General features: G+C 37.5%; 1 protein-coding gene across 4 annotated transcripts in view; it reads right to left on the reverse strand.

The window, feature by feature from the left end:
* The window catches only part of SPTLC2 (serine palmitoyltransferase long chain base subunit 2), a 110,919-nt gene that overhangs the window by 62,972 nt on the left and 23,618 nt on the right, over window positions 1-24,329 (reverse strand). For all 4 annotated transcript variants that reach the window (XM_072762103.1, XM_025996431.2, XM_072762102.1 and 1 more), the window contains exons 2-6: window positions 22,841-23,035; window positions 11,115-11,269; window positions 9,109-9,257; window positions 7,087-7,211; window positions 991-1,084 (exon numbers count right to left, since the gene is read on the reverse strand). In XM_072762103.1, the coding sequence (XP_072618204.1) occupies window positions 991-1,084; window positions 7,087-7,211; window positions 9,109-9,257; window positions 11,115-11,269; window positions 22,841-23,035 (718 nt within the window). The remainder of the gene's footprint in view (window positions 1-990; window positions 1,085-7,086; window positions 7,212-9,108; window positions 9,258-11,114; window positions 11,270-22,840; window positions 23,036-24,329) is intronic.

The following is a 24,329-nucleotide window of genomic DNA, read 5'->3' on the forward strand; positions in this document are numbered from 1 at the left end:
AGTACTGTTTCTAGTAGAAACATTTAGAAACAACCCTATTGTCCAAACTGAGGGATGGATTGGGAAGGGCAACTGCAGATGCTGCCTGCCACTCTGGCATTAGGGGAGGAGAGTCACATGTACTGTCAAACAAAGTTCACAATGCATTGTAAGGAAATAGGTTACACAACTGTGATTAATAATGCCATGTACTTTATAAAACAAAATACTATCATTCTCATTATAAAACATTTTAGACAAAACAAAGACAGAAGGAAGAGAGTTATTATCATCCGTAAACTTCGATCCAGAGTACAGATCTAACATTTGGGTGTTTATTCTTCCAGACTTTTGTCTGTACGTGTACACATTGTGGCAAAAAATGACATTAGATGTGCAGTTTTGTAGTCTTTCTTCCCTATATGTGAGTATTTTAACTACAAAAGTTACTTTTTATTGTAAATATTTTAATAATACACAAGATACTTCTACTTAGGGAGAAAGTTCTGGCAGTGCCACCTTCCTCTGTGCCTTTGCAGCATCTGTTCATATGTGTATTCTAGTACCTGTTCCGTATCTAGTACCTGTTCCGTTCTGTTTGTCTATAGTCTTTTCATTAGCCAGTCAGAGATCCTTAAGATGAGACCCTGCTTTATTCATCCCAATAGCCCTGGTGTTATGGCAAATTACACCACAGGCATCTAGTAAATACATATTGAATAAATAGCTTGTAAACAAGGAAGATGAAAAAGTTGAAAGCTAAATAAAAGGAGAGTGTGGTATTTTGTACCAAAAGGCTTCCTTCAGCCTCTATTTCTAATGAGGAAGAGAATAATTTTTTTTAGGAGAGAATAATTTTTAAAAGATTGGACCAGAAGGACATTTTAAATGTTGTATATGCTTTATTTATAGCTTTTTTTTATTTATAGCTTTATTAATGTAACTAATTAACTACTGCCATTAATCCAAAAAATAACATTAAGGCTGTAATGAATTCCAAATCAAACTCACTGTTGTGTTTGAAGATTCGAATGGTTGCTCCTGAGAGTCTGGCTCCTAGAACCAGCGATGCATGGTTCAGTTCATCACTCAGAATCAGGCAACCCTGCAAAATCACAAGCATAGGAAAATAAGAAGTTAGGTGGAAAGGTTTAGTTACACAAATTACAAAATGCTAAAATAATAATGCTATCTTATTAAGGAAAGCTTACACAACAACAAAATTATCAATTTCAAGAAGAAGAAAAGAATGCACATTTTTGCTTTGCAAAATTAACTTAGAAGTCAATAAAAAAAAAAACTCTCACCTTTTAATTTCTTCAGTTCTGTGACTGACTTAAATATTCAGATATACAGCAACAGGCTTTTATTTACATCTAAAATCTGCTATCTGAGATAGTCTTCATAGGGTTTCAATTTCACTGGTCTGATGGCATGCCGTATGAGTTTTAGTATGATGTCCTTTATTATTTGTGGGGAAAAGTGGGGGACAAGGGAGCTGAGGGAGTAAAGCCTGTGGAGACAGTGCATCCTTCCTCTCACTCCTAATCATAGCCTGAGTTCAATGAGGGTTCCACTTACCAATGTTTTCCTCACTGACTGAAGTGTAGGCCTCAGTTTTGCCTTCAAAATTTCTCCATAAGCTCTACTTTAACATGTAAACATGAGTTTCTACTAAGGCAACAAGAAAAGGCTGAAGTTCTCAGGGACTTTATTCCTTCTCACATTCTTACTCTTCAACCTGTAAGATCTGAGCTCAGAAACAGGTTTTTCTGTCAACAGTGGCCTCAAAATATCCAATTATGACTTTAAGAGTGAGGTGCAGAAAGTATCAGCATGTTCCCAGGAGAACAAGAGAGAAGACACATATACACACACACCGATTCATAACAGAATATTCTTAGAGGGATACTTAAACTTGTATAGCAGATGTCTGCAATTTTTACTGTGTGCAAGTTATTATAAGGATAAAAAGCTACCTAGTTACAAACACATACATTTAAAAAGGAAAAGTAGAGTTGCAGATTTACCAATATGGGCTGATGGGTTTTTTTGTGTGTGTGTGTGGGGGGTTAATTTATATGTAATGTGTATACATGCACACAGACGTGCGTATGCATCAGTCAATACATGTGCATCTATTTTTCTAGTTCTATGCACTCAGGGACAAGAAGTAGTGACACCCAACTAGCCATAAACACAACAGACCTTGATTTCTAAATACCATCCTCCAGTAAAAGGAACCAGGGCTCAATGGTGAATTCATGGACCCCAAGGCTAAAATAGGTTTGGAAGAAATTTAAAAATTTAAAAAGCCCAGAGCCTCTTATGCTACAAAGTAAGAAAAGTGCTCCTTAGAGGGGGAAAAAAAAAAGCACAAGCACATATTCAAATGGCACAGGAGCCCTCCTGAGAGATCTCCTAACGGCCAAAACTGGAACAAAAATAATATTTTGAGCGATCATGTTGGATTCAAATAATAAAATATTCACAAATCTAGACCACTGTAAATGAATAGGGGAGAAGCAATAACTCTTCAGAAGAGTCATGGTAATGAAAGACAAGGAAAGACAGGAATTGTCACACACTGGAGAGTAAGGAGATATCATGCAGAGATTCTATAGAAAATCTGGTAAAGTTGAAATGAGTTCTGTACTTTAGTAATTAGCATTGTATCAAGGTTAATCTCTTGGGTTTGGTAAATTTCACTGTTATGAAAGATACTAATATAAAAGGAAGCTGAGTGAAGGGTACACAGGAACCCTGTATTCTTTTACAACTCTTCTGTAGCTTTAAATTAATCTTTGAAAAAAAGTGTGAAAATTTTTTTAAAAATAAGAGACACTAGGGAAGAAAATGATGAGACACTGAATTTCTCTTCTGCAAGTCTTCAAACCCTTTACTTACCATTCTAGGCATCCCGCTATACCTTAAAAAGATCCCACTCCTTTCCACTCTATACAATTTTATCTTCTTCTCTTTCTAGTTAATTTTTTTTCCTGACAAAAGCTGCAACATAACTTGCTATTTACTAGCCTTATTCACCATTTCTATGTATCAATCTACTATGAGGCTCTATCATACCCTTAGTTCAAAAATAAAATAAAACTTAAATATTAGCATTTAAGAGCTAAGTGCTAAATATGTTCCAGGCATTCTTTATGTTAAGGGTTTTAAAGACATTATTACTTCTAATCCCCATTAAAAAAAAATCTAAGAGGCAGGTACTATTATTATCCCCACTTTACATATGAGGAAACTCCCTTTCAGGAGTTACAAATCTTGCCCAAGGTCACAAACTTAGTGAGTGACTCATTACGAGGTTCTGCTGCCAGAACACATGCTCTTAATCTGTAATATACTGTCTCCCCCGCCTTCAAGCTGCATAATCAACCACCTCACATAGAAAATTTAGTATCAGATTCAAAGAAATATTAAAACTGGATTAGTTCCTGCCTTTAATGGATTAAATGATACTTAATAACATTCAACTATAATGTTTGATTTGAAAGATAAATCTTTAAGGTAGTATCTTCCAACTCTGTATATAAAACCTCTAATTCTACATAGTTTCTGAACATACAGGGAAGAGCAGGATGAGATAATTTAATCCCCTAGTGTGAAAAACTCAGAGAAATTCCAAATAAGAATCTCAAGATTTATACTGCTAAAATGTAGGACAGGAATGTATTATAACCAATATGAGGTCGAAGAACCACACATTTCTGTGTCAAGGGATCTGCCCATTGTTAGATATCTAAGTTGATCTAAGGATCCCTACACATCCTTTTAATGTCTGCAGGATGTGTAGTGATGTACCCTTGTTCATTCCTGCTATTGGTGTCTTTTTATCCTCACCAGCCTGACTAGAGATTTATCAATTTTATTCATTTCCTCAAAGAATCACCTTTGGTTTCACTCATTTTTCCTCATTTCTGATTCGTTATTTCTGAATTTATCTTTATCTTATCCTTCCTCTGTTTGGAATTTTTGGGTTTAATTTGCTCTCCCTTTTTGAAGTTCTTGTTTAGATGGCTGATTCAAAACTTTTCCTTTTTTTAATACAAGCCTTAAAGCTATAAATTCCATCTGAGTACTGCTCTAGCTTCATCTCACAAACTGTAATACACTACATTTCCATTTAGCTCAAAGTATTTTCTATTTTTCCTTTCTTCTTTATTTATGGGTTATTTGGAAGTATGCTAATTTTCAAATATTTGAGGATTTGCCAGGTATCTTTGTGTTACTGATTTATAATTTAACTCCATTATCATCAGAGAACATACTTTGAATTCATTTAAATTTTTAAAAATTTGTTCATTTAATGGCCCAGAAAATGGTTTATCTTGGTAAATGTTTTGCTGTTGTTGGGTGAAGTGTTTCATAAATGTTAATTAGGTCCAGTTTGTTGATAATGTTTTTCAAATGTTCTATAACTTACTGATTTTCTGTCTAGTTCTTCTATCAATTATTGAAAGAGGGGAATGGAGATCTCTAATAACAATTATGTATTTGTCTATTTCTCCTTTCAATCTCATCAATTTTTCCTTCATGTATTTTGAAGCTCTATTACTAGAGCTATACTAGAGATCAATGTACCTATACATTTAAATTGTTATATGTCTTTTTGGGGTCCCTGGGTGGCTCATTTGGTTAAGTGTCCAACTCTTGATTTCAGCTTAGGTCCGGTCTCAGGGTCGTGGGATGGAGCCCCACATTGGGCTCTGGGCTCAGCGCAGTCTGCTTGGGATTCTCTCTCTCCTTGATCACATGTGCTCTTTTTTTCTCTCTCAAATACATAAATAAAATCTTAAAAGGGGGGGGGGCACCTGGGTGGCTCAGTCAGGCACTGGACTCTTGATTTCAGCTCAGGTCATGATCTCAGAGTTGTGAGATCAAGCCCCACATTGGGCTCCCCACTCAGTGGAGAGTCTGCTCAAGATTCTGTCTGCCTCTACCCAACCCCCACCCTGCTCACTCATGCTCTTTCTCAAATACATAGATCTAATGAATAAATAGAACAAGATAAAATTGTTATGTCTTTTCAATGAATTAACTGCTTTTATCATTATACAATGTTCCTCTTTACCCACAGAAATAACTGCTTGCGGGATGCCTGGGTGGCTCAGTGGTTGAGCATCTGCCTTTTGCTCAGGGCGTAATTCCAGGGTCCTGGGATCAAGTCCTGCAATGGGCTCCACACAGGGAGCCTGCTTCTCCCTCTGCCTATGTCTCTGCCTCTCTCTGTCTCTCTCATGAATAAATAAATAAAATCTTTAAAAAATTAAAAAAAAAAATATTCCTTGCTCTGAAATCTTTGTTCATATTAATATAGTCACTTCAACTTTCTTTTTGATTATTGTTTGCATGCTGTATCTTCTTCCGTCCTTTTATTTTTACCTGTGTCTTTTTTATTTTTTTAGACTTTTTTTTTTTTAGACTAGTCAAGTGCAGTAGTGAGAAGGGGGGAAAAAGTAGAACAAGGAGTTCGATCTGTAACTGACTGTGAACAATCAATTGAGATAACTCACTACCTTCGGACAAGCCTACCTGTGTCTTTAAAGTAGGTTTCTCGCAGAAATCTGCTTACTTTTATTGAATCTGACAACATGTTTTCTAATTAGAATGTATAAGCCATTTACATTTAATATGGTATCAATATAATTAGGCTTAAATCTCTTCTCTTGTTGTTTTCTATTTATCCCATCTGTTCCTTGAAACTGTGTTTATATAATTGAGAAGGTCTTTACAGTTAGCCTCGTCCAAATACTTCATTTTACAAAGGAAAATTTGAGGCTTAGAAAGGCTGGCAGGGCTGGTTCAGTTGGAAGAGCATACAGTTCTTGATTTTGGGGTTATGAGTCTGAGCCCCACATTGGGTGCAGAGCTCACTTAAATAAAACTTAAAAGAAAGACTGTGACATGCTCATAGTCATACAGCTAAATTTGAACATATAAAAAGAAATAAATTTAAACATATAACCAACCAAACAAAAACCTAAGTCTTCTGACTCATTAATCCACTGATTTTTTTTTTCAGTATGTCATTCCTAGATACCAATATTAAAATGAGAGTAAAGGGATCCCTGGGTGGCGCAGCGGTTTGGCGCCTGCCTTTGGCCCAGGGCGTGATCCTGGAGACCCGGGATCGAATCCCACATCAGGCTCCCGGTGCATGAAGCCTGCTTCTCCCTCCGCCTGTGTCTCTGCCTCTCTCTCTCTCTCTCTCTGTGACTATCATAAATAAATAAAAAATTTAAAAAATAAAAAATAAAAAAATAAAATGAGAGTAAAAAATCTGCGGGTCCTTTAGGGACACTTGAGTGGCTCAGTTGCTTAAGTGTCCCACTTCTGATTTCATCTCAGGTCATGATTTCAGGGTTGTGAGATCGAGCCCTCTGTTGTGCATACTCTCTAAAAAAAATCAAAAATCAAAAATGAAATAAAAACCTTGAGGGCCCCTTGAAGCTGATGGTGCCAGTCTGCTAGAATCTGATTTACAAAGTCTCTTATTTCTTCTCTCCTTAACTGCCCCCATACAAACTCTACCCACAGGGCCTAAAAATTGCACATACTCATTTTTATTATTGTTGTTGTTATTACTACTACTTTTAACCTTCATTATTATTCATCTATATTATTACTTTTAACCTATATTACCTGTATTTTACATATATACATATCATTTGCCCATATATCTCTAAGCAACAGACATTATGATAAGAATAGGCATTAGGGTACCTATGTATTTTCTTATTTTTCTACCAGGAAAAACCACCTGTTAAATAACCTTCCAAACTAAACATTGTTTCTTTCAAAATTTTTAGCCTTTTATGAGGCTTTAATTAGAATCCCTTTCAAAATTATATGAAATAAAAAAAGGCAAGAATCATCTAATGGAAGAGAAAGAATCATGGGTTCTAGCAAGAAAGTTTCAACTGATATAAGTCTCCATGGAATACACTTATCCAAAAATTTGTGATAGAAATATCTTTGGGTAGATCATGTGTAGCCTGAAGTTTACAATAGCCTTTGGCTTGTTCTGAATGCTTTACAAACAAAAGATACATACAACAGAGTTTTCATAAATGACAGACTAAGTCTTACTTTGCCAACAAGAGCAGGAATGTTCATTGAATTTGTTGCAAATCCCATGCCATATGCCATAGCAGCTTCTACTCCCAAGAAACTTGCAACAAGCTTCTCTAGCTCTTCATGCTTATCCAGGTTTCCTGTGTGGAGAAGTTAATGAAATTAATACCACCAAATCCCAAATTTAAGAATTACTCATTACTTCCTAAAAAGAAATCATAGTCCACATGTGACAACCTTTTCAGAATAAGCTCCATGGAAGAGCATTATGAAGAGAAATGGCTGATAAAGGACACAGTAGTTGAATACATTCTGATTTGGCACCTGTGATGGAATTCCTGTAAAGAAGATTGCCAACAGGGGATCCCTGGATGGCTCAGTGGTTTAGTGCCTGCCTTCGGCCCAGGGCATGGTCCTGGAGGCCAGGGATCAAGTCCTGCATCTGGCACCCTGCATGGAGCCTGCTTCTCTCTCTGCCTATGTCTCTGCCTCTCTCTCTCTGTGCCTCTCATGAATAAATAAATAAAATCTTTAAAAAAAAAAAAAAAAAAAAAAGAAGATTGCCAACAATTTCTCCCAGTCCTGCTGACACATGCCAGTTCCAAGTCTAGGACTTAAAGAGGCCTGGCAAGATCTGCTTTTATACTTCTGGAGTCAGTCGCCATGTAAAACAGTCTAACTAGTTGAAAAGAGAGGCTACATAGAGAGGGAGAGGCTCTGGAGGATAAGAGACTATATGGAAGGAGAATGCAGGGCTCAGGTAGCCCTCACCTAATCCCACTACCCAGCTGACATGCCAAACATAGAAGTAAAGCCATCCTGGACATTCTCTCGTCAGCCATAATGCCCCACCCAATAGTATATGGAGTTAAAATAAATGTCAAGCACTTCCCAAACTGAAGAATCACAAGCAAATAAATGTATGTTTCTGTTTTAAGTCACTAAGTTTTGGAATGATTTGTTATGTAGCAAAAGACAAGTTAAAAAGCATCCTCCCTCACTTTGTATTGTGATCTTCTATCAATACTCAAATCCTTAAAAACTGAACAAGACTGATCAATGATACTAACTAAATGCAAAAGATCAGAGAAAAAGACTGCTGAACTTGGGTGCTACCTGTCCTCAAAGCTTTACACAGTCATTTAACCTCTCGGGGCTTTAGTTCCTTATCTGTTGAATACCAATAATAATATTTGCTCTATCTACCTCATATTGTTGTGAGGATCAAAAAAGCGAATAGGTTCAAGAAAGTTATGAAGTGCCATAAAGATGTAAAGTCTGATTACTATATGTTGTCACTGCACACCGCTGCCTTAACCACATCATTAAGGATCTTGAGTATAAATGACCCCGCTATATTTGCCAGTCTTGAGACTCACAAGAAATAATGAGAAATTATTGTTTTAATCTCCTAAATTTTGGGGTTATTCAGAGTAATAAATATCCAGGACATTGCCTTATAACCTCTATAGTTATCAGTTCTCTGGAACAAAATGGAAGAATTTGGAATTTTCCTTTGAACAAAATTTAATTCTTTTTATATAAATCTGTTCACCTTTATATTCTATAGACTTGTAATAATAATAATAAATAGCTAACATTTACTGAGTGCTTACCATGACACAAGCACTTTACATGAATTAGCTTATTTAATTCTTCAAACAGCCCTGTATGATAGGAATTATTATCACCCCTCAATTACTGGTATGGAAACACATTAACCCTCATATGCCCATGGGGTCAGTACTAGTAAGTGGCACCCTTAACCACTATCATTTGTAAATGCCAACAAGGTCAACATTAAAGTTACAAATGAATCAAATATTTATGGAACCCTTCTAGATATATTTTGTAATATAATGAAAAAGATAAATACATCTCAAAATGTGTTGATAGCATTAACATCATCCATTACTTCAGAAACAATATGGCGAAGTATGTATTTGGATGCTTACTACTCTGGGTCTGTATCAGCATTATTCCCTCCTGAGTAGCACAGTTAAGAATATCAGTTGGCCAAACAGATCCTATGCTTACCGATTTCCTGCCGAGTGCTACACACTCCAACTCCATACTCCTCTAAGACTTTCGCAGCTGCTTCTTGACATGCTCCTGTATTCCGTGCAAATCCAAGATAGTTGTAGGAACCCATGTTTATAACACCTTTAATTACATTCCCTGTGTACCTGTATTTCAAAAGCATAAAAGTTCATGAAACTCATGAGCAAATCAAATACTTACATGTGATAATAAACATAGAGTAATACAAAAGGAAACACAATATACTGGAAATAGGAAGAATATGGCTTAGATGAAAAGCAGCTCAAACTCACTACCAATTAAGAAAATGAAAGGCAGGGATCCCTGGATGGCGCAGCGGTTTGGCGCCTGCCTTTGGTCCAGGGCATGATCCTGGAGACCCGGGATCGAATCCCACATCAGGCTCCCAGTGCATGGAGCCTGCTTCTCCCTCTAACTATCTCTCTCTGCCTCTCTCTCTCTCTGTGACTATCATAAAATTTAAAAAAAAAAGAAAAAAAAAAAGAAAATGAAAGGCAAAATACTAATTTTCACTTATCAATAATGATAATAATTTAAAAACTGATCATATGCAGTGTTTGCCAGGAAAGTCTCACATACTGCACATAAGAATATCAGTTAGTACTTTTTTTTTGGAGGTCAGTTTGGTAGTAATTATCCATTTAAAAGATAAACATACTCTGACTCAGCAATTGCCATACACATATGAAAAAATATATGCATAAAGATCCTTTAAGAGACACTAGACAATGGGGTGCCTGGGTGGCTCAGTCAGTTGAGCATCTGACTCTTAGTTTCAGATCAAGTCATGATCTCAGGGTTGTGGGATTAAGCCCCAAGTGGGGCTCAGTGTTCAGCACAGAAATCTGCTTGAGATTCTCTCCTTCTCCCCATGCTCCTCCCCCTGCTCACTCACTCTCTCTAAAATAAAATAAAATCTTTTCTAAAAAGCAAAGAAAAAAGAGAGTCACTACACAATTTATCTACTAAGTCCCTTCCCCAGACCAGTGACATTCTACATGGTGGGAGCTCAGTCAGCCTGGGCCCACAAGCAAGAACATGGTTCAGAGGCTCCACTAACTTAAGGCAGACACAAAGCATGGACAAGAAATAAACTGTTGCTGTTTGAACTCTGATTTTTTTTTTTTTGGAGATTTTGGGGTTTTTAACGAAGAATGATGTGGTCCAACCTGCTAGACACTATCTATGGCTATATTATAGGATACTCAGTACCCAGTACTAATAATAATCTTGCTGTGAAAATAGATAAGCAGGATATTACCAATGAGTTAGCAAGTAAGAAAAGCAAGATATAAAATGATTTCTATAGTATGATCCTATTCTTATAAATCAAAACCTACCTCTATGTAACCCCAGTAGATTGATTACATGCATACCCCACAGAAAACATCTGGAGGAATCATACACAACAGACAACAACGGTTACTTCTAGGGAGTGAAGATTTGTGGAGAAGTGGGTTTGCAGAAGGGATAGTGGCTAGTTGTCATGGGAGAACATTTATCTGTATTATTTGCCTTTTTTTTCTTAATAATAATGCAATGTGTACAATCTACAATAAAATTTTATGAATATGAAAAGATTTCTAAAAAACTATTCCATCTATTTAAGTAAAAACATTCTATATATCCTTAAATCATTTGAGAAATCAAAATATGCAGAAGTAAATTCAGACACTTGATTCTGAGAAGTGGCATAACAGAAAGGACAGTTTATCTTTGTTTTTTTGTTTTTTCTAATAAGTCGAATTTTGTATTCAATTATAATCCAACACAGTATCAAATGTAATAGAAAAATGCATTTTAAAAATCTAGATAGCAAAGAACAATATGCGAAGCATATTGCAAGGTAACTAATTATGTTGTACTGTACTCTCAGCTTCTGTTCTTATTTTTATAGATTACTCAATCTACAATAGAATATATTCTGAAGTGAAGAAATTCTTTTTCTCTTGCTGTCAAATAATTTCCCAACTGAGACTCACTTGAACGACCAGTTGTAATCATGAGATTGCCTCTCCATGATATCCACCCTGGCTCCAGGCACACTGCAGATTGGTCGATTCCAGTTGTCTCTGATCCTCATATAGAGGTTCCTTGTATAGAAGTTTTCGAAATCCTGATATAACGACACAAAGTCCTGCCAACAAATGGTGAAATACCATGAATTTAACTGAATGACTTTAGAAAATTTTTACAACTTCCCTTACCGTGTTGCAAGAGTGCTTGGGAACGAGAGATCAATTACACTGAATTAACTGATAAGGAAAACATCTGTAAAGGCATCAATTCTCTATGTTAAAACAACTTGGGGCAATGGCTGGCTCAATCAGTAGAGTATGCAACTCTTGATCTCAGGGTTGTGAGTTCAAGCCCCATACTGAGCACAGAAATCATTAAAAAAAAAAAAAGGTAAAAGAACTCTTAATCAGGTAAACATCACTTGGCCCTGACAGTTAACCTATATGAAATGGTTGTAAATAACTATCTGACTACATGAATATAAAACCAAAGAATTTAACTTAAAAAGTGGGCCTCATAAAAATAAAACTTAGTTGTACAATTGTCATTTAAATGATTTTCCTTCCCAATAACCTCAAAAGGACTTCTCTTCTGCCTCCCAAGTAATATATTGGGAAATGCCATTAAAAAACACTGTAATTCCAGTTTCAAATAAGAAAAATAATTCTGAAATTAAAATTCCATCTACTGCATATTTTTAAAGATCAAGTGAAAAACATCCAGAGAAAAATGATAAACAAGAAATACTAAAAGACAGCTTATATAGAAAGACACCTATCTCAGGTTTCTTTCCTTGGATGGGAGTTAAAAAAAAAAAAAATTCTTATGATGAATTCTCATGACTAGGGACTTAAAGCCCTCTCTTCTTCTGTGAAATAAGTTACACTAAATTTAAGTCTATAAAAAAGCCTGGGTGGAGCTAAAATGAATGCATAATGTCATGTCCCATGTAATATGACCACTGCTCAGAACACGATCAGACCACATTAGAACTCGACTCCTGAAGATAAGGGGTAAACCAAACAAAAAGAAAACTACTATAGTTTTACTATAGTTAGCAAACTGCCAAACTTCTAGCCCTGAGATCTGGACTTACGTTAAATAAGCTAATCAGAAACATTCAAGTTTAAGCCTTATTTTGAAAGACTTTCATTGCTAAATAAGACTTCATAAAATTTTATAATTAATAACATTCTATGTCATTGGACTCTACTAAATAAGCCTCACAGTAGATAAAATCTTACATCAAGCTGAGCAAAGTCAGAAAGTACTCTTAGGAATGTGCAGCACCTGACACCCTCTTCTCAAACTGATTCTAACATTTACATTTCCTTAAGAGAAATTATCCATAAATAATGTGTCTATCAACTGGAAACTTACTACTTAACCGGTGTGTCCTTTTTGATAGTCTCCACTTCTAACAAGAATATCAAATGAATGAAAACTAGAACAAAGACATCTAAATTCTAATTTGGGACTTTTCCTTAGCTACTATTCACCATGCATTTCTTTGCCTAAAGGAAAAAAGCAAACAAAAACAAAAACAAAAAAAACCCAAAACAGTTGTCGCCAATCCTTTTCTATTAATATCAAATAGGGTAAAGAGTACTAACTCTTAATTTTATTTCTTTATAACTTTTCTAAACACTGCACATTAATATTAAAGGTATTAAACCCCCAAGAGAAAGGCTCCATCACAAATTTTTAGTAGCAACAAAGAGTATTATTTTTGTATACATTATATAAACATCAGAAAACACTTACGAGTCTGGTCCCACCTACCAGAAGTCTTACCAAACCCCAATATCGAAAAAAGGCTGCAGGCTAAAGTTAGGTAGAGTTCTGGGGAACCAGTGACCTAGTGGTGTGGCTGGGAAGGGAGAGAGGGGCTCCAGTCTTTGCAAGAGACTGCCAACATCAGGGAGCTGGCAGCTCAACTCATCAGCTCAGCTCATTGTTACAATGGGAGAACAAGGAAGTTCCTGAGATGGGAACAGACTTGCACAGAGTGATGGAGAAGTTGCCACAGTGAGCAATGTTAGAGATCAAAAAGCAGGTGGGATGGAATGGCAGAAGAGAGGGACTCATGGCCAGGGTACCAGTATGACTGCAGTTAGAAGGTTTGGTGGAGAGAGCTGAAAGGCAGCTATCCAAACTCCCTGCTGCTTATTAGCAATGAAGTAAGAATGGGGATGGAAAGGGATCACTATTCAGGGTTCCAGTTCTATGCAACAAGGGTAAGTGTCTTTTTCCAAAAATATACAGTTTAAATTTTCAAGGACTTAGGGTTATACTAGAGGACTTGTCTCTTCATTTATTTCATTCAAATACTCTTTTCTAAATACTTCTACCAGACCTGGGATATAATGAAGAACACGAGGGCTCTCTCTGCAAACTGTGACACCCCCGCTACTGCTACCCTCCCCCTTCCCACCCTGGCCCCCATCCCACTCCACATACCCACCCCCCTCCTCCTCCTCCACAGTTTAGTCACTGCAAACTGGTTTCAGTCAAGGCCGACCTACTACTTGTTTGCTCAGTCACTGAACAAACATTTACTGAGCTGTCCTTTCCAGGCACTAATCTAGGCACTGGGGATAAAAATGAGTGAGACACAACCTCTACACTCCCAAGATCTCTTAGTGGAGTGGAGTGGCACACAAATGAAGTTACAATACAATGTAACAAGCACTCTAAAGGGATACTTGCCCAGGCAAAATATACTTAACTGGTGGGTCAGTGGCAATGATAGAGTCAAATACAAATAACTTTCATGCACTGTTTGAACTTGATGTACTCCTCATGCACATGTTTCCTGAAGACCTTGTCCACAAACCCCATATACTAGCAGATATATATGATAAATAGAAAATAATACCTAGTTGAAACTATACCCTGGACTGCTGTGTGTGAAGTCCCTAGGTAAGTGACTTCTACCAGTAGCCTCAAACAGAAAAATTCAAATTCATGAATTTGTTAATTCAGGATCATTGAAGACCTTACCAAAAGTAGTCTGGAGCTTAATAATTAGCCAATAAATATCCTTTATTGGTTGAGGTTGAGTCTTTTAAAAAAACATTCTATACTATTTAAAATAAATAGGTACCACCTATTCTAGTGCCAATCTAGACTTAAGGATCACAGTGGAAAAGGCTGAGTGCTACCACTTTGAGAAGTTGACTTTATTATAACAATTGTCCATGGTTGTTAAGAGCAATTCTGGCCCAACATAGATGTGTAAATATGATGATAATCACAACAGCAGCAAGAGTTCCCATTTGAGTACTTATGATACTTATGTCCAGCATTACATATATCTGCTCATAAATATCCCTGCACCTTCTTAACAGAAGATACTATTCCCACTCCAGAAAGGCAAAATGGCTTTCCCAGTTAAGGAACAAGCCAGGGGCAGAGCCAGGAACTGATCGAGGCCTTTTCATTCCAAAGTCTATGCCCATACATTTCCATGACTTACAATTTCTTCCGAAAGGTTTATGTGCCACAGCTTGTTGAGTGCCTGACTCAACAATATGAATCCCATTTACTTAGCGTAAAGATCTGATCACAAGAAAATCTACTTTGTCTGATGGTGCTAAGGTACTTATGTATCTGGCAAAGATCAGGATGCTTCAAAACTCTCAATCACTGAAACTGAAGACACGTAATGACATTTCAAAATTAAAGACAGCTGTTTTCTTAGTTTTTTTTTTTTAAGATTTATTTATTTATTCATGATAGACACAGGGGGAGAGAGAGAGAGAGAGAGAGAGAGAGAGAAAGGCAGAGACACAGGCAGAGGGAGAAGCAGGCTCCACGCCGGGAGCCCGACGTGGGATTCAATCCCGGGACTTCAGAATCGCGCCCTGGGTCAAAGGCAGGCGCCAAACCGCCAAGCCACCCAGGGATCCCCTGTTTTCTTAGATCTTAAACTGAGTCATCTGTGTGTATGTGCATATGTGTACACACATACACAATGCTATGAATACTTAAATTCAAAAGACTCAACACTCATTGTTATTACCACCACTCCTCATATTATTAACTTAAACATTTACTGAAAGTCTAATAAATGCAAAGCACTGTTCTAGGCACTTGGCATATAACAGTAAACAAAAAGATAACAATAATCTCTGCCCTTGTGGAATTTATATTTTGGTGGAAGAGACAGATATTACATGAGACAAATATATAAAATATAAGGTATGTTAAACAGTGAAAAATACTAATGGAAACAAAAATCAAATAAGGAAGGGGGAGATAAACTGCCGGAGCCATACTAAAATTTAGCTAGGGTGGCCAGAGTAGAATAAAGGAAAAGGAAGGGAGAGAACTTTCCATTTGACCATCTGACAGGTAAACAGTGCAACAGCAGTTGGGGCAAGAGTGTACTTGTGTTCAAGGATCGGTAAAAGGCCAGTGTGACAGGAGCAGATGAGCAAGACACTAAGCAGGAGATGATGTCTAGGTGATAATGGAGGTTGATAAGTAGCTGAATCTTGATTTCCTGATGGGTTACACATGGTGTGTGACAGAAAGAAGAGTCAAGGATATCACTATGGTTTTCAGCCTAAGCAACGGCAGAAAAGAATTGTCATCCATAGAGATCAGGAAGCTAGCCAGCTGGTCAGGAGGCAATGAACGTCAGCTTAGTTTTGGACAAAGTTTGAGATGCCTGTGTGGAGATGTCAAATGGGCAGTTATGTAGAATTCAATGAGGAAGTCAGTGCTAAAGATATAAATTTGGAACTTATCAGCATACAGAGGTACCAAAAGCCACGATAATGGATGAAATCCCCAAAGGAATGCGTATACACGAAATGAGGACTAAGGATGAAGCCAATGTCACATCCATATCTACATTTAGAAGTTGGGCTGATGAGAAGGATCTAGCAAGAGGGAATGAAAGAAAACAGAGGCAGGACAAAAACCAGGCAATTACAATGCCTGAAAACTAAGTAAGCAAAGTGCTTCCAGAAGGAGAATGATCGATTGTGTCAAATGCTGCTGGCAGGCTAAACAAAGTAAAGACCAAGTAAGGAATATGAGATTTTGCAACACAGGTGTCAGGGGTGATCCTGAGAAAAATTGTTTTAGTTGAAGTGGTAGGGGCAAAATCCTGACTGGAGTGAGTTCAATAAAGAATGGGGTGCAAGACACCAGAAGCAGCTCTATCAGAGAATTTTACTCTAGGAGGAAAGAGGGGTTCCTGGCTGGTTCAGTCAGTAGAACATGGGACCTCTGATCTTGGGGTTGGGAGTTCAAGCCCACAGTGGGTATAGACCTTACTTTAAAAAAAAAAAAAAAAAGTTAGAAAAAAACAGAGCAGTAGATGGAGGAGAAAGGATCAAGAGAAAGCTCGTTTTCAAGATGGGAAAAAAAAAAAAAAAACATGTCTATGTTACTGGGAATGATCTGGTACAGGACAAATGGATGCAAAACTGATTTACCAGACTCCCAATGGTCAAAACTGAATGTGTAGTAAGTAAGAGCAAGAGTACGGACCAGTCATCACATGCTGTCTCTAACAAGCTCCACTGGATGGCCAGATTTAAGTAGAGCGAATTGCTCTGTTTTACATTTTCAGTTATTTACTACCAAAGTTGTCATGGTATTTTCAAAATGCTTTCATAAGAAACATATATAAAAACAAAAGATAGCTTGTAAGGAAACATCAATAAAATTTCTTAACCTGGGGTCTAAGAACTTTTTTTTGGGGGGGGGGGGTCTAAAAACTGTTGAGGGTTTATGGGTAGCCTTTAAGAATCCATAAATTCGGGGATCCCGGGGTGGCTCAGCGGTTTAGCATCTGCCTTTGGCCCAGGGCGCAATCCTGGAGTCCCGGGATCAAGTCCCACGTCAGGCTCCCAGCATGGGCCTACTTCTCTCTCCTCCTGTGTCTCTGCCTCTCTGTGTCTATCATAAATAAATAAATCTTTTTTTTTAAAGAACCTATAAATTCTATTATTTTTTAAACTTTATTTCTTCATTTTGATAAACATTTTATTTTTTTAATAAATTTCTATTTTTTTTAAAGATTTTATTTACTCATGAGAGACACACACACACACAGAGAGAGAGAGAGAGAGAGAGAGAGAGAGAGGCAGAAACATAGCAGAGGGAGAAGCAGGCTCTCTGCGAGGACCCCGATGTGGGACTCGATCCCAGATCCTAGAATCATGCCCTGGGCCAAAGGCAGCCGCTCAACCGCTGAGCCACCCAGGCGTCCCTTGATAAATATTTTAAATCAGTTTACCAGTTTAGGACCCTAATGGTACTCAATTTAAACTTGGAATGACTTAGGATATCAGACAGAGCACCACATCTTTAAACTTACATATTCTCAGTAGTAATAATAATAATAATAACCCAAATTGCTAAATGCATAGAAAAGCTGAAAAGATAGAAGCCTAAAGATTTAAAAGCCCCTCCCCGCCCAAAAAAAAGCCTTGCTAAAAATAAGCTACACGGTTGCTCCAAACAAAAAAAGCCCCAAAGCCCCATAGATGACAGGGAAACTTTTGCAGATCTACTTATGTCACCAGTGCAAAAGGATATAGTTGTTATCTACTATAAAACTCTTTAAAAAGGTTTATTTGGGATACAACTTTGTACCAGTAAGAACTCACTAGAGTAAATAAAAATAGGGTGTGATCTCAGTTTGGAGATCGAGTCCCACATCAGGTTCCATGTGAGGAGCCTGCTTCTCCCTCTGCCTGTGTCTCTGCCTCTCTCTGTGTCTCTCATGAATACATAAATGAAATCTTCAAAAAAAAAAACAAAAAAACAGATGACTGTTCTATGCAATGGAATATGATTCAGCACTAAGAAGGAATGAATTACTGAAATCTACTATAACGCGGACAAACCTCAAAACATTATGCCAAATTAGAAGTATCAGACACAAAAGATCACACTCTGTATGATCCCGTTTATATGAAACATCTAGAGACAGAGAGTAGAGTAGTAGTTGCCTAGGGTGATGAGGGGGAGTAATGACTGACTGATAATGGGTATAGGGTTTCTTTTTCAGGTGATATAAATGTTATAAAATTAGATTATGGTGCTGGTTGTACACACTCGTGAAAATATTGTTGACCCGGGGTGTCTGGGTGGCTCAGTTGGTTAAGCATCTGCCTTATACTCAGGTCATGATCCTGGGGTCCTGGGATGCAGCCCCATATGGGTAGGGTGGAGTGGGGGTGAGGGTGGGAGGTGGTGTCCTGCTCAGTGGGGGACGTGCTTCTGTCCCTCACCATGCTCCTGCTCTGTCTCTCAAACTCTCTCTCAAATAAAATCTTCAAAAAAACAAAAAAAGAAAATACAGTTGACCCTGAACATATGTTTGAACTGTGCAGATCCACCTACATATAGATTTTTTTCCAATAACTACAGTTACATTATTATACATGTATTTTCCTTATAATTTTCTCAATAACATTTTCTTTTCTCTAGCTTGCTTTATTGTAAGAATACAGTATATAATATATATAACTTAAAAAATATGTGTTGTTTATGTTATCAGCAAGGCTTCAGGTCAATCAGGATGTTAGTTAAGTTTTAGGGGAGTCAAAACTTATATACAAATTTTCAACAGCATGGGGGAAGGGGTCAGCACCCCTAACCTCCACATTTTTCAAGGGCCAACTGTAACACTAAAAACAACTGAATTATACATTTTAAACAGGTGACCTTTATGATATATAAATTATATCTCAATGAGGCTATTAAAAAAATAGAGGTCTGCTGTCCAGGTCTCCAAACACACCACAAAACAATGGTAAATAGAGCTCTTTGTAAATCCCCAGAACTAAAAAAGACAAACCAACTGATAATCCATCAGCTTCTGTATCAAGTAACTGTACTACGTTAATAGTGTCCAAAGATATTGCTAAAATGACAATTAATCAGAATATTCTTAGACTACTTTTTGAAGGAGATTAAGAATAAAATCCTTCCAGAAATTCCTATTAATATACTTCAGTTTCCTTCTTTTGTATCTTGAAAATTAAACATATCAGGAGATGGATAAAATAATGTCCCTTCCCAATAACCTACCCCTCCCATTTTTGAATATGGGACCATGAACAAACCTGTAGAGGCAAAACTTTAAGCTTAGTAAGTGCATGCTAACTACATACCATAATTTGCTCCTTAGACTTCTAGTTATTTCCTATCTAGATTAGAACATTTTAAATTCAACCTTTTGCTTTATCTAATCACATACATGTTTCTGGAGTACTAGTTTCACCTCACATAAAAAAGAAACAGACCACAGACTGGAAAAAACAACATTCTCATCCAAAACAACATTAATAACAGAGGATCAAGTAGTAAAAAATTCAAAGAATTTTTTGCAATTTACATAGAACTCAGGCTAATTCATCTTTATTTTTTAAGTTTTTAAATTTTTTGCTAACTTATTGTTAGCTTTATTTTCTTAAAAGATTTTATTTGAGGGGATCCCTGGGTGGCGCAGCGGTTCGGCGCCTGCCTTTGGCCCAGGGCGCGATCCTGGAGACCCGGGATCGAATCCCACATCGGGCTCCCGGTGCATGGAGCCTGCTTCTCCCTCTGCCTGTGTCTCTGCCTCTCTCTCTCTCTCTCTGTGACTATCATAAATAAATAATAAAAAAAAAAAATTAAAAAAAAAAAAAAGATTTTATTTGAGAGAGAGCGCAAGTGCTGGAGTTGGGGGGAGGGGCAGAGGGAGAGAGAGAAGCAGACCCCCTGCAGAACAGGGAGCCCAATGTGATGGGGGGTGCGGGGGGGGGGGGGGGGTCAGGACCCCAGGACCATGAACAAAGCCAAAGGCAGGCACTTAAACTGAGCCACCAGGCACTCCTAACTTATCTTTATAGTGGGACCATGGGATTCAGTTCTACCCAAATCAACATATGAAGAACCAGCATAAATAGTTAAAATGGACTCTCTTTTATAATGGAACGAGGAAGAAAGTAAGGATGTGTTATAAACACCATTCATTCAGTGAAATGAGGAAGTGGCAACATTATATTTGCATTTTATGATCCTAAGCAAGCACTTTCCCTCATCTCTCCCAGTGTAACACCTTAAAATTTGCATATTCCTCTCACTACATTTAATCCAGCAACAGAAAACAAACATGCTCTATCACAAGACTGAGTGAGCTTCCTTCCCTCTGAAAGCTGAATTTTTATAAGAAAATGGTAGAATTCAGCTGGCTTAACTGTTAATGTTATCTACTGTGAAAATCCTATTGAAATGAATTTGAATAAAATAGTCTTCTAAACAAACTGTAGAAGCAAATATCCCCCACTATCCCACATATTTCCTCCTATTACTTCCTCCGAGAATTATTTCCTGATTAACTAGATGCTACTCAGTTCTGCATCTGCCACAATTCAAACACTATTTACCTGTAGAGAGCTTTGCAAAGACCTGTTAGATTTGAAGAGTTATGTTTTCTCAACAACTTTAGAAGCTACTTAAGAATAAAATCCATATGTTCCATACTTGAACACAAAAGTCAAGAACACAGGCAGCCCCAATAACTCAGGAATCAATTCACCTTCTGGAAGCATAAAACAAGTTCCGACATAACATACTCTTTAATAAAGTAATTTGGATGCAACTCCATTGTTTCATTCATTCTTCATCCCACTTTGACAGAACACCAGCTATGAAAACTCTCCTGTCACACCCCTGCTCAAAAACTGCCCAGACTCCTCACTGCCTGCCAAACTTCTTCATCTGACATTCAAAACACAATCTCTCATACACCTACATTCCAGGTTCTCCCAAACATCCCTAATGCCTTTGCCTACACTATCCCCTCAGCCAGGAATGCTCTCCACATCACAATTAGCACCCCTGGCTCCCACCTTCCCATGTTAGTAGGTCTCTACAGTGTGTCCACACTAGGAGAGGTCCCTATAAATAAGGATTTTCTAATTTGAATATGTGAATAAAATTTTAGTTCCCATCAGTCACAACCACCATCAACTCAGTCTGACAGGAAGACTGGCCTGTAAACCAGTAACTGTAATTCCATACAACCCCATAAGCATACAGTAACCTATAACTTATAATAAGTAAGCCATACCTGAGAGATGACAAAATCAACATACTGTTGATACACTCTAGCCACAGAGTCTATTTGGGATGTACAAGGGTAGAAAAATAAGAGAAGCAAAAAATTTCAATGATGAAAACTAGTTTGGCCTACTGGACCAAGTTCTGAATACAGGGCTTTGCTTGCGTTTGGTATTCAAGAAATACCTTCTTGATGAGACAGCTTGTAGGTATTTCAGGGCAATAAGAAAGAGGACCAACTTGTGGTGCTGGGGCTGGGGCTGGGGCTGGAAAGGGTACAGAATGGCTGAGATGAGAGAGAAGAGAGCCTGGATTCTGGGTTCTCCAAGAACCAGAATCTTTGATTCCCACACTGACTGGTTTTGGCTTTCTAGCAAAGGACCTTGAACAAGGTCTTTTCTTTCCCCATGTTTTCTAGATGCTCCCTTCTCTCCCATAGGACCACCATCCATTCCAGTATCTAATGGCTCCTCTCTCAGTGGTGACCTTACTGCCACCAAGCCTGCCTCTCTAACACCCCACAAAAATGAGAGGTATTATGGACCAAAAAAACTTCTGAAGCCCTTCTTTAGTGTATTCCTTGGGCTAGAAGATAACCTCTCCATACTTCACATGCCAAGAACAAACAAGTTTGTTTTTAGAAAAACCAGGCATTTCACTCTAATTTTATTTATTCTTGAGAACAGAATGTATACTGTACAGACTCTAGAGGTGCAAAGGAGTATACAGAAAAAAGTGAAGTGAGGTTCCACCCCGCCCCCCCCCCCCAAGACAACCATTACCATCTCTGTTTATAATTACTAAAACAAGACTGATTTTTGCCTTTTTTTTTTTTCCATGAACAGAGAGCTCAGCCATATTTTGTTTTCAGGCTTGTTTGGGGAAAGGAGCTGATCTGTGAGCCAAACATCTATATATCATGTGTCTATAATAAAACACATCATGAGTTCTCCAGAACTTTATCTTCTCAGAAGATCAGAGCCAGAACTTAGGATATAGCACAATACCACAAAATAAAGAACATGGCTTCTGGCATTTGACAGACCCATGTCTGTATCCCAGCTCTGACACTAAGCAACTCAGGAAATGTTATTTTAACTTGTGAATTTTCGCTTTCTCATTCATCAAACAGGAATAGACTCTTGTGACAATTAAATTAGAAATATGTTCAATGTGGGGGCATCGGGGTGGCTCAGTTGATTGAGTGCCCAACTCTTAGTTTTGGCTCAGGTCATGACCTCCAGGTCCTGGGACAGAGTCCAATAACCCCCACAAAGGGCTCTGTGCTCAGCAGGGGGTCTGCTTGAGATTCTCTTCCTCCCTCTCCCTCTGCCCATGCATGCATGAGCACATGCATGAGCACACAATAAATAAATCTTTAAAATAAATAAATCTTTAAAAAATAAAAAAATAAAGAAGTATGTTAAATGCTTTGATTTCTCCATGCCTTAATCTTGTTTTCCACTTTCTTTGTGAAATGCTTTCATTTAACTGCATCTGGAATATTTTTATTTTAAGATGTATCCAAATTTCTAAAAAAAAAAAGAGAGAGAGAGAATACCAGAATGTCTATAAAAGGCTTCCATTTACAGAATCAAAGACTCTTAATAATTACCTGTTGTTCTTTTCTTTCTGTTGCATGATGACACTTTTCAATTCTCCAATGCCTTAAGAAATCTCGAAGATATCCAAAGAGAGTGAGTACACCATATCCCACATAAGTAAGCACAGCGACCAGCATTGGTGTTTCTTCAAAAGCTTCATTAAATGGTCTCTTGTAAAGTCCTCCATTTTGTGTAACATGATGGATCTAAAAAGGAAGTTAAAAACATTTATTCCGATCCCAAGAAAAAGGTTACTACTTAAAATCTAATTCCTAACAGATGTATATAACTTCAGAATTCTCTAATAGTCAAAAAAATCCACTAAGATCTAAACAAGGCATAATTAAAAAAAAAAAAAAAACAGAAATCTTATATAAAACAAAACAAAAACACAGAAACCTTTTAAGTTAGGGATGCCTGGGCTCAGTGGTGAGTGTCTGCCTTCGGCTAAGAAGGCTAAGGGTGTGATCCCGGAGTTCCCCATCAGGCTCTCTACAGGGAGCCTGCTTCTCCCTCTGCCTCTGTCTCTGCCGTTGTGTCTCTCATGAATAAATAAATACATAATCTTAAAAAGGAAAAAGAAATATTATAAGTTATATCTATACTTTAGATAAACTGCAAAGAAAAACAGAAGGAAATACCTAAGAACAATGCTTAACATTCATTTCTATCATTATTTGGTTTTATGAAACAGATCCTGAAACACTATAGTTGGAGTATATATAATTTCCTTTGTTCTAATAAAGCAAATAAAAAAATGAATGAAGAAAAGCCAAAAAAAAAAAAAAAAAAAGAATTTTAAAAAAGGGGGGGTGCAGCCTGGGTGGCTCAGCAGTTTAGTGCAGCCTTCAACCCAGGGTGTGATCCTGGAGTCTCAGGATCAAGTCCCACGTCGTCGGGCTCCCTGCGTGGAGCCTGCTTCTCCCTCTGCCTGTGTCTCTGCCTCTCTCTCTCTCTCTCTCCCTCTGGCTCTCATGAATGAATAAATTTTAAAAATCTTAAAAAAAAAAAATAGAATTAAAAAAAAAAAGCCTATCTTGAGAAGTATTAAATTAGCTTACAAATGAAGTAGCAAAAGTGAATCAGTCCTAGGATAAACTAAAATATTTGTTTTCCTGCTATACAGTTTTTTTTTTCCTGCTCTATAGTCTTAAAGCCACCAGCCCTTGTATGCCAAATAATAACCAGCACCAGGCCCCATGGAAATACGTGGTTTATTAACAGCCTTTGTTGTGGTAACACAAATAAATTATGCGCAAAAGTAAAATGCTTGCGTAAGAGTGGTCCAGCACTCTACAGAAGTAGAAAGTGGCATGCAACATAAGAAGAAAAACAGTTAAGAGTGATCTGTCATGAAATCGTTCTGTCCCCCTTCATCTTGCCTTAAGTATCCATTTCCACTCTAAGATTATCCCTGATTTCATCCTTTGGATACCTGAATATACAGCCATACTGCACTTTTGATCTCATAGTTTAAAGCTCTCTATGTTTTGGCCAATC

The sequence above is a fragment of the Vulpes vulpes genome, chromosome 6, assembly GCF_048418805.1.
Source record: "Vulpes vulpes isolate BD-2025 chromosome 6, VulVul3, whole genome shotgun sequence".
Lineage (NCBI taxonomy): Eukaryota > Metazoa > Chordata > Mammalia > Carnivora > Canidae > Vulpes > Vulpes vulpes.